Below are 12,310 nucleotides of genomic sequence, written 5' to 3' on the forward strand. Positions count from 1 at the left end.
CCTGGAATGTCTGTCTCTGAATATTCATTGTGCTTCACTTTTTTTTATTTACAAGTTTTGCTTCTTTTGAAGTAACCTTTCTAAGATGTAAGAAGTTTTTCTTAATTTGCCACCTTTTGATGTGATGGCTTGACATAATTTACAAGCAGCTGTATTCTTATTCTTGGCATTGCCATCAAAATACTTCCAGCAGAAACTGCTTGCCATAATGCTCGAAAGTTGTGGTTTTTAATATTTTGTTAATGTTTTACATATATAAATTACTTATGTCTGATATCTAATTATAATTTATCTCAATAAAATTTACATTATCTAATCCAGAAAAAAAAACTATATGCAATGGTAGCAAGAGTCCAGAAAACAAACATTGATGAAGAATGCTTTCTTTTTGGTCCACACATCGTCACAAGTGACTGTACAATTCCTCAGCATAATAATGTTAATTTGATTTAAAGTAAAAAATAAGGTTAATTTGATTTAAAGTAATAAAAAATTTAATTTGATTTAAAGTAATAAAAAATTTAATTTGATTTAAAGTAAAAAAATAATGTTAATTTGATTTAAAGTAAAAAAAAATGTTAATTTGCTTTAAAGTAAAAAATAATGTTAATTTGATTTAAAGTAAAAAATAACGTGAATTTGATTTAAAGTAAAAAATAACGTGAATTTGATTTAAAGTAAAAAATAATGTTGATTTGATTTAAAGTAAAAAATAATGTTAATTTGATTTAAAGTAAAAAATAATGTTAATTTGATTTAAAGTAAAAAATAATGTGAATTTGATTTAAAGTAAAAAATAATGTTAATTTGATTTAAAATAAAAAATAATGTTAATTTGATTTAAAGTAAAAAATAATGTTAATTTGATTTAAAAAATTAAGTTCATTTGATTTAAAATAAAAAAATAATGTTAATTTGATTTAAAGTAAAAAAATAATGTTAATTTGATTTAAAGTAAAAAATAATGTTAATTTGATTTAAAATAAAAAATAATGTTAATTTGATTTAAAATAAAAAAATAATGTTAATTTGATTTAAAATAAAAAAAAATGTTAATTTGATTTAAAATAAAAAATAATGTTAATTTGATTTAAAATAAAAAATAATGTTAATTTGATTTAAAGTAAAAAATAATGTTAATTTGATTTAAAGTAAAAAATACTGTTAATTTGATTTAAAGTAAAAAAATAATGTTAATTTGATTTAAAGTAAAAAAATAATGTTAATTTGATTTAAAGTAAAAAAATAATGTTAACTTGATTTAAAGTAAAAAAATAATGTTAATTTGATTTAAAATAAAAAATAATGTTAATTTGATTTAAAGTAAAAAATAATGTTAATTTGATTAAAAGTAAAAAATAATGTTAATTTGATTAAAAGTAAAAAATACTGTTAATTTGATTTAAAGTAAAAAATAATGTTGATTTAAAATACAAAAAAATGTTAATTTGATTTAAAGTAAAAAAATAATGTTAATTTGATTTAAAGTAAAAAATAATGTTAATTTGATTGACAGTAAAAAATAATGTTAATTTGATTCAAAGTAAAAAATAATGTTAATTTGGTTTAAAATAAAAAAATAATGTTGATTTGATTTAAAATAAAAAAATAATGTTAATTTGATTTAAAGTAAAAAATAATGTTAATTTGGTTTAAAATAAAAAAATAATGTTGATTTGATTTAAAATAAAAAAATAATGTTAATTTGATTTAAAGTAAAAAATAATGTTAATTTGATTAAAAGTAAAAAATAATGTTAATTTGATATAAAATAAAAAATAATGTTAATTTGATTTAAAGTAAAAAATAATGTTAATTTGATTTAAAATAAAAAATAATGTTGACTTGATTTAAAATAAAAAATAATGTTAACTTGATTTAAAGTAAAAAAAATAATGTTAATTTGATTAAAAGTAAAAAATAATGTTAATTTGATTTAAAATAAAAATAATGTTAATTTGATTTAAAGTAAAAAATAATGTTAACTTGATTTAAAGTAAAAAATAATGTTAATTTGATTTAAAGTAAAAAATAATGTTAATTTGATTTAAAATAAAAATAATGTTAATTTGATTTAAAGTAAAAAATAATGTTAATTTGATTTAAAGTAAAAAAATAATGTTAATTTGATTTAAAATAAAAAAAATAATGTTAATTTGATTTAAAGTAAAAAATAATGTTAATTTGATTTAAAGTAAAAAAATAATGTTAATTTGATTTAAAATAAAAAAATAATGTTAATTTGATTTAAAGTAAAAAATAATGTTAACTTGATTTAAAGTAAAAAAATAATGTTAATTTGATTAAAAGTAAAAAATAATGTTAATTTGATTTAAAATAAAAAAATAATGTTAATTTGATTTAAAGTAAAAAATAATGTTAATTTGATTTAAAATAAAAAAATAATGTTAATTTGATTTAAAGTAAAAAATAATGTTAATTTGATTTAAAGTAAAAAATAATGTTAATTTGATTTAAAGTAAAAAAAATAATGTTAATTTGATTAAAAGTAAAAAATAATGTTAATTTGATTTAAAATAAAAAAATAATGTTAATTTGATTTAAAGTAAAAAATAATGTTAATTTGATTAAAAGTAAAAAATAATGTTAATTTGATTTAAAGTAAAAAATAATGTTAATTTGATTTAAAATAAAAAAATAATGTTAATTTGATTTAAAGTAAAAAATAATGTTAATTTGATTTAAAATAAAAATAATGTTAATTTGATTTAAAGTAAAAAATAATGTTAATTTGATTTAAAGTAAAAAAATAATGTTAATTTGATTTAAAATAAAAAAATAATGTTAATTTGATTTAAAATAAAAAATAATGTTAACTTGATTTAAAGTAAAAAAATAATGTTAATTTGATTAAAAGTAAAAAATAATGTTAATTTGATTTAAAATAAAAAAATAATGTTAATTTGATTTAAAGTAAAAAAATAATGTTAATTTGATTTAAAATAAAAAATAATGTTAATTTGATTTAAAGTAAAAAAATAATGTTAATTTGATTAAAAGTAAAAAATAATGTTAATTTGATTTAAAGTAAAAAAAATAATGTTAATTTGATTTAAAGTAAAAAAAATAATGTTAATTTGATTCAAAGTAAAAAAAATAATGTTAATTTGATTTAAAATAAAAATAATGTTAATTTGATTTAAAGTAAAAAATAATGTTAATTTGGTTTAAAATAAAAAAATAATGTTGATTTGATTTAAAATAAAAAAATAATGTTAATTTGATTTAAAGTAAAAAATAATGTTAATTTGATTAAAAGTAAAAAATAATGTTAATTTGATATAAAATAAAAAATAATGTTAATTTGATTTAAAGTAAAAAATAATGTTAATTTGATTTAAAATAAAAAATAATGTTGACTTGATTTAAAATAAAAAATAATGTTAACTTGATGTAAAGTAAAAAAAATAATGTTAATTTGATTAAAAGTAAAAAATAATGTTAATTTGATTTAAAATAAAAATAATGTTAATTTGATTTAAAGTAAAAAATAATGTTAACTTGATTTAAAGTAAAAAATAATGTTAATTTGATTTAAAGTAAAAAATAATGTTAATTTGATTTAAAATAAAAATAATGTTAATTTGATTTAAAGTAAAAAATAATGTTAATTTGATTTAAAGTAAAAAAATAATGTTAATTTGATTTAAAATAAAAAAAATAATGTTAATTTGATTTAAAGTAAAAAATAATGTTAATTTGATTTAAAGTAAAAAAATAATGTTAATTTGATTTAAAATAAAAAAATAATGTTAATTTGATTTAAAGTAAAAAATAATGTTAACTTGATTTAAAGTAAAAAAATAATGTTAATTTGATTAAAAGTAAAAAATAATGTTAATTTGATTTAAAATAAAAAAATAATGTTAATTTGATTTAAAGTAAAAAATAATGTTAATTTGATTTAAAATAAAAAAATAATGTTAATTTGATTTAAAGTAAAAAATAATGTTAATTTGATTTAAAGTAAAAAATAATGTTAATTTGATTTAAAGTAAAAAAAATAATGTTAATTTGATTAAAAGTAAAAAATAATGTTAATTTGATTTAAAATAAAAAAATAATGTTAATTTGATTTAAAGTAAAAAATAATGTTAATTTGATTAAAAGTAAAAAATAATGTTAATTTGATTTAAAGTAAAAAATAATGTTAATTTGATTTAAAATAAAAAAATAATGTTAATTTGATTTAAAGTAAAAAATAATGTTAATTTGATTTAAAATAAAAATAATGTTAATTTGATTTAAAGTAAAAAATAATGTTAATTTGATTTAAAGTAAAAAAATAATGTTAATTTGATTTAAAATAAAAAAAATAATGTTAATTTGATTTAAAATAAAAAATAATGTTAACTTGATTTAAAGTAAAAAAATAATGTTAATTTGATTAAAAGTAAAAAATAATGTTAATTTGATTTAAAATAAAAAAATAATGTTAATTTGATTTAAAGTAAAAAAATAATGTTAATTTGATTTAAAATAAAAAATAATGTTAATTTGATTTAAAGTAAAAAAATAATGTTAATTTGATTAAAAGTAAAAAATAATGTTAATTTGATTTAAAGTAAAAAAAATAATGTTAATTTGATTTAAAGTAAAAAAAATAATGTTAATTTGATTCAAAGTAAAAAAAATAATGTTAATTTGATTTAAAATAAAAATAATGTTAATTTGATTTAAAGTAAAAAAATAATGTTGATTTGATTAAAAGTAAAAAATAATGTTAATTTGATTTAAAGTAAAAAATAATGTTAATTTGATTTAAAGTAAAAAAAAAATAATGTTAATTTGATTTAAAATAAAAAATAATGTTGACTTGATTTAAAATAAAAAATAATGTTAATTTGATTTAAAATAAAAATAATGTTAATTTGATTTAAAGTAAAAAAATAATGTTGATTTTATTAAAAGTAAAAAATAATGTTAATTTGATTTAAAGTAAAAAATAATGTTAATTTGATTTAAAGTAAAAAATAATGTTAATTTGATTTAAAATAAAAAATAATGTTAATTTGATTTAAAATAAAAAATAATGTTAATTTGATTTAAAGTAAAAAATAATGTTAATTTGATTTAAAATAAAAAATAATGTTAATTTGATTTAAAGTAAAAAATAATGTTAATTTGATTTAAAGTAAAAAATACTGTTAATTTGATTTAAAGTAAAAAAATAATGTTAATTTGATTTAAAGTAAAAAAATAATGTTAATTTGATTTAAAGTAAAAAAATAATGTTAACTTGATTTAAAGTAAAAAAATAATGTTAATTTGATTTAAAATAAAAAATAATGTTAATTTGATTTAAAGTAAAAAATAATGTTAATTTGATTAAAAGTAAAAAATAATGTTAATTTGATTAAAAGTAAAAAATACTGTTAATTTGATTTAAAGTAAAAAATAATGTTGATTTAAAATACAAAAAAATGTTAATTTGATTTAAAGTAAAAAAATAATGTTAATTTGATTTAAAGTAAAAAATAATGTTAATTTGATTGACAGTAAAAAATAATGTTAATTTGATTCAAAGTAAAAAATAATGTTAATTTGGTTTAAAATAAAAAAATAATGTTGATTTGATTTAAAATAAAAAAATAATGTTAATTTGATTTAAAGTAAAAAATAATGTTAATTTGGTTTAAAATAAAAAAATAATGTTGATTTGATTTAAAATAAAAAAATAATGTTAATTTGATTTAAAGTAAAAAATAATGTTAATTTGATTAAAAGTAAAAAATAATGTTAATTTGATATAAAATAAAAAATAATGTTAATTTGATTTAAAGTAAAAAATAATGTTAATTTGATTTAAAATAAAAAATAATGTTGACTTGATTTAAAATAAAAAATAATGTTAACTTGATTTAAAGTAAAAAAAATAATGTTAATTTGATTAAAAGTAAAAAATAATGTTAATTTGATTTAAAATAAAAATAATGTTAATTTGATTTAAAGTAAAAAATAATGTTAACTTGATTTAAAGTAAAAAATAATGTTAATTTGATTTAAAGTAAAAAATAATGTTAATTTGATTTAAAATAAAAATAATGTTAATTTGATTTAAAGTAAAAAATAATGTTAATTTGATTTAAAGTAAAAAAATAATGTTAATTTGATTTAAAATAAAAAAAATAATGTTAATTTAATTTAAAGTAAAAAATAATGTTAATTTGATTTAAAGTAAAAAAATAATGTTAATTTGATTTAAAATAAAAAAATAATGTTAATTTGATTTAAAGTAAAAAATAATGTTAACTTGATTTAAAGTAAAAAAATAATGTTAATTTGATTAAAAGTAAAAAATAATGTTAATTTGATTTAAAATAAAAAAATAATGTTAATTTGATTTAAAGTAAAAAATAATGTTAATTTGATTTAAAATAAAAAAATAATGTTAATTTGATTTAAAGTAAAAAATAATGTTAATTTGATTTAAAGTAAAAAATAATGTTAATTTGATTTAAAGTAAAAAAAATAATGTTAATTTGATTAAAAGTAAAAAATAATGTTAATTTGATTTAAAATAAAAAAATAATGTTAATTTGATTTAAAGTAAAAAATAATGTTAATTTGATTAAAAGTAAAAAATAATGTTAATTTGATTTAAAGTAAAAAATAATGTTAATTTGATTTAAAATAAAAAAATAATGTTAATTTGATTTAAAGTAAAAAATAATGTTAATTTGATTTAAAATAAAAATAATGTTAATTTGATTTAAAGTAAAAAATAATGTTAATTTGATTTAAAGTAAAAAAATAATGTTAATTTGATTTAAAATAAAAAAATAATGTTAATTTGATTTAAAATAAAAAATAATGTTAACTTGATTTAAAGTAAAAAAATAATGTTAATTTGATTAAAAGTAAAAAATAATGTTAATTTGATTTAAAATAAAAAAATAATGTTAATTTGATTTAAAGTAAAAAAATAATGTTAATTTGATTTAAAATAAAAAATAATGTTAATTTGATTTAAAGTAAAAAAATAATGTTAATTTGATTAAAAGTAAAAAATAATGTTAATTTGATTTAAAGTAAAAAAAATAATGTTAATTTGATTTAAAGTAAAAAAAATAATGTTAATTTGATTCAAAGTAAAAAAAATAATGTTAATTTGATTTAAAATAAAAATAATGTTAATTTGATTTAAAGTAAAAAAATAATGTTGATTTGATTAAAAGTAAAAAATAATGTTAATTTGATTTAAAGTAAAAAATAATGTTAATTTGATTTAAAGTAAAAAAAAAATAATGTTAATTTGATTTAAAATAAAAAATAATGTTGACTTGATTTAAAATAAAAAATAATGTTAATTTGATTTAAAATAAAAATAATGTTAATTTGATTTAAAGTAAAAAAATAATGTTGATTTTATTAAAAGTAAAAAATAATGTTAATTTGATTTAAAGTAAAAAATAATGTTAATTTGATTTAAAGTAAAAAATAATGTTAATTTTATTTAAAATAAAAAATAATGTTAATTTGATTTAAAGTAAAAAATAATGTTAATTTGATTTAAAAAATTAAGTTCATTTGATTTAAAATAAAAAAATAATGTTAATTTGATTTAAAATAAAAATAATGTTAATTTGATTTAAAGTAAAAAAATAATGTTAATTTGATTTAAAGTAAAAAAATAATGCTAATTTGATTTAAAATAAAAAATAATGTTGACTTGATTTAAAGTAAAAATTAATGTTAATTTGATTTAAAGTAAAAAATAATGTTAATTTGATTTAAAATAAAAAATAATGTTAATTTGATTTAAAATAAAAAATAATGTTAATTTGATTTAAAGTAAAAAAATAATGTTGATTTGATTTAAAATAAAAAATAATGATAATTTGATTCAAAGTAAAAAATAATGTTAATTTGATTCAAAGTAAAAAATAATGTTAATTTGATTTAAAATAAAAAATAATGTTTATTTGATTTAAAATAAAAAATAATGTTAATTTGATTTAAAATAAAAAATAATGTTGATTTGATTTAAAATAAAAAATAATGTTGATTTGATTTAAAATAAAAAAAATAATGTTAATTTGATTTAAAATAAAAATAATGTTAATTTGATTTAAAGTAAAAAATAATGTTAATTTGATTAAAAGTAAAAAATAATGTTTATTTGATTTAAAATAAAACATAATGTTGATTTGATTTAAAGTAAAAAATAATGTTAATTTGATTTAAAATAAAAAATAATGTCAATTTGATTTAAAGTAAAAAATAATGCTAATTTGATTAAAAAATTTAAAAAAAACGTTAATTTGATTTAAAATAAAAAATAATGTTAATTTGATTTAAAATAAAAAATAATGTTAATTTGATTTAAAATAAAAAATAATGTTAATTTGATTTAAAGTAAAAAATAATGTTAATTTGATTTAAAGTAAAAAAATAATGTTAATTTGATTTAAAGTAAAAAATAATGTTAATTTGATTTAAAATAAAAAATAATGTTAATTTGATTCAAAATAAAAAATAATGTTAATTTGATTTAAAATAAAAAATAATGTTAATTTGATTTTAAGTAAAAAATAATGTTAATTTGATTTAAAGTAAAAAATAATGTTAATTTGATTTAAAGTAAAAAAATAATGTTAATTGGATTTAAAATAAAAAATAATGTTGATTTGATTTAAAATAAAAAAATAATGTTAATTTGATTTAAAGTAAAAAATAATGTTAATTTGATTTAAAATAAAAATAATGTTGATTTGATTTAAAATAAAAAAATAATGTTAATTTGATTTAAAGTAAAAAATAATGTTAATTTGATTTAAAGTAAAAAATAATGTTAATTTGATTTAAAGTAAAAAATAATGTTAATTTGATTTAAAGTAAAAAATAATGTTAATTTGATTTGAAGTAAAAAATAATGTTAATTTGATTTAAAATAAAAATTAATGTTAATTTGATTTAAAGTAAAAAATAATGTTAATTTCATTTTAAGTAAAAAATAATAATGATAATTTGATTTAAACAAAAAAAATAATCATAATTTTATTTAAAGTAAAAAATAATAATGATAATTTGATAGGACGAGAACGAAAGGAAATTTTCCATCTATTGCCTCAAATTCAGTGCAGTTGTAAAAGTCTAGATGTTAACAGCATGTCATTCGATAATATGGTTTAGCGATGTATGTCGCTTCGATAAATTTTCACTGGCAAGCAAAAGAGTGAGTTAACTTGTCTTCTTTACTAATATTATTAATATTAGTATCATTTATGACAACAAAATCTGCTAATAAATCGGCATTAAAAAATCTATTAATCGACTGATTAATCCGTAATCGGCTAATTTGATAATTGGTACATCCTTAGTTCTGACAATTGGTCCAAGCATTTCATCCTGGTATCTAATAGCAGTAAATGTGCCATTATCTAACCAGTAGAGGCTTATGCATCCATTCAGGGATATGCCTCCCCAGATCATCACTGACTCACTAACAAACCGGTTATGCAGAATAATGTTGCATGCTGCATAACATTTTCCATGGTATCACGCATGTGCTCAGATTAAGCTTGCTTTCATTAGTGAAGAGCTCCAACTACATTAGTCATGGTACTTGAATAAATATATTTGCTAATTAAACAGTTGCAAAAGTTTGAACAATGAAATAGAAGAATTTGGAGAGCAAGCGAGAGAAAGAGAGATTTTAAAAGGAAGATGTTATGCATACTTTTTAAAAATATTTTCTTTTCTTTTTCTCTTGTCTGGGATAGTCATGTTTTTTATTTTTAATATGAAACTTATAAAAGCAAACATTTTACATTTCATTGAGATATTTAAAAAAAAAAAAAAAAAGATATAATTCTTACCTTTGGCGCTTGGATTCATTGCCCACACTGCAGTCGGACCCTTGGAAGAATACTGGCCCATTACCAATTCCATAAAATATAAAGGTTTGCCAATTAAGAGCTGCAATATCACGTAGGCAATCACAAAAGACGCTGGAAACGAAAAAAGAATGAGTTTTTCAGGTAATTCGGTTGGAATCGTCAAAATGGCAGCAAGAACATGATTAGCCACATGCAATCGTTATGATTTGTTTTTTTTCTGAATGTTAATAATTAGAGACAACTAAAGTGACATTTTTATTGTAATAAAAAATTAAGTGTCCCTTTTTGGCGTTTGGTTGAAGAAAATGCATTACTATTGACATAAAGGTGTCTCAAAACAAAGGGAACTTGCTCTTTTAAAAAGGGGAATTGAGTTAACTGAAAACAAGGGCCAACTAATTTCAAATTTCTTTGATAATATCATAGAAGACAACATTGTCATAGCAAGGTTAGGAATGGAAGCACGATGGTAAATGTTGATCAGGAAGTGTCATAAATTCTATGTCAGCACTTTTGTATTAATGACAATAGCATGTATCATCGATATTGCAATCGCTATATTTTAAATTGAACACAATCATGTGTGATCAAAATCTGGTATTGCAGCAGACAATAGAAAATTAATAAATTTATGAGTTATTTCTATATGAAGCATATTTACATATCTCTGAAAATTGCACTCAATGTAAAATCGTCCTAGAGCATCCTGTATCAATAAGCACCAAACATCGCATCTCGTCAACATGGATGCCTGTCACTGGGAGCGTTGTGTTCGCATTTTGGTGGGGAAGGAGACTGGCGCTTATGCATCTTCCCCTTGCTTGTTTCCCAAGCAGTTTCGAGCCCAGTGTCCATTCTCACTGCACCGGTAACACCGTGTTCTGCATTTTCGACAGTCCTTCGCAAGGTGGCCTTTAACACTGCATTTAAAACGGGTCACACTAACAGGAATATTCTTGGCCCTGTTGTTGTCGGGTTAGAGTGTGGCCGCAATCACGTCCTGATTTTGTTCCCCAGTCATTGTCAAAATTCTCACTCTCGACATTAGCTCCCCCATGGTTAGGGCTTCGATGTTCGGCGCCTGTTGAAGAGCACTTGAGATGACATCAGGGAACCCAGTGACGAAAGTCAATTTCATGAGTTTCTCTAGGCCATCTCCTGTGAACTCACCCAATCCAATCAACTGCCTGATTTTGTTGGCGTAAACATCCACACGTTCACCAGCTCATCTGACCATAGTTATTTTTCTGTATGCTGCAAATGCATCGTTGGTAAATGCCTGCTTTAATCGGGCCTCAATCTGGTCTATCTTCTCATGTAGAGGGCCAGTGCATCACCTTCCAGATATAAAGGTAGCAGACTCACTATATCATCCACCTGCTGAATTGTATGACAAGTCTCACTTTTTTCAGCCAAGCTACAACATCTCCCTCACCAAAGAACGGCTTGATGATATCACTGCTTATCTGCATCTTCGCCATAGTCGAGCCGAAATAGCTTGTAGCAAAATGTAGTAAGAAAAACTCAGGAACAAAGATAGGAAATAATCAGTTTCACCCTGCACCGCCCACCTCTAGAAGAGAGGGATTTGTTGGCTGTAATGACCGTAGAGAAAGAAGAAGGAGACAGAAAGAGAAAGAAGAAGGAGACAGAAAGAGAAAGAAGAAGAAGAAGAGAAAGGAGAAGAAGGAGACAGAAAAAAGGCAGAAGATAACTGGTTTCTCGCAGATTCGTGGTTCCTCACAAAAAACAATCCAACCAACAGAACCAATCTGAAGGACACTGCCTGACTGCTTCCCAGCGTCCTGCCTTTATAGCAGTCAGGAATTATATATTTGCGAGAGCACATGCGATTCTGTGAGAATTGCATGGGGTCAACGCCAATAAAAACCCATGGATGCCATCTTGGAACTCTCTTCCACTCTCTTCCCTTCAGTCCGCAATGCAACAACAGACGCATCCAAGGTAAGCTCTTTATTTCCCTCCATTTTAATTATTGCCAATTCCGCTACAGTATTTTTGTATGATAAATACAAATCTCATATCAAAAATCTTTTATAATTACGCATTCACTTAATAAATACATAAATGTCATATCTAAAGTTCAAACAGTATCCAACATAAAGAAAATATAGTATTAGTATTTAGTAATAACAGCTTCAAGATTGTTAAAAATGTGAACTGGAATTTTATCACACTCTTCTTGGCTGATTCGTTTAAGTTCTGTCAGTTTCCTCACATCTCTCTTTTGTACCATCAACTTCAACTCTCACCACAGATTTTCAATTGGGTTGAGGTCAGGTGATTGACTTGGCAATCACAATACCTTTATTTCCTTCTGAAACAGCAGTTGTTTTAGCTGTGTGCTTCAGATCGTTGTCCTGCTGGAATATCCAACCATTAGGCAAGTTCAAATCCTCTGCAGACTTCAAGAGATTATCGTCAAG

General features: G+C 18.3%; 1 protein-coding gene across 1 annotated transcript in view; it reads right to left on the minus strand.

Annotated features, from left to right (window-relative positions):
• LOC145268860 (sodium- and chloride-dependent glycine transporter 2-like) overlaps positions 1 to 12,310 on the minus strand; it is a 278,471-nt gene that overhangs the window by 223,199 nt on the left and 42,962 nt on the right. Inside the window, exon 3 of the mRNA XM_080124568.1 lies at positions 9,843 to 9,974. Within this exon, the coding sequence (XP_079980694.1) occupies positions 9,843 to 9,974 (132 nt within the window). The remainder of the gene's footprint in view (positions 1 to 9,842; positions 9,975 to 12,310) is intronic.

The sequence above is a fragment of the Euprymna scolopes genome, chromosome 4 (genome assembly GCF_053919585.1).
Source record: "Euprymna scolopes isolate OS-2025 chromosome 4, ASM5391958v1, whole genome shotgun sequence".
Classification (NCBI taxonomy): domain Eukaryota; kingdom Metazoa; phylum Mollusca; class Cephalopoda; order Sepiida; family Sepiolidae; genus Euprymna; species Euprymna scolopes.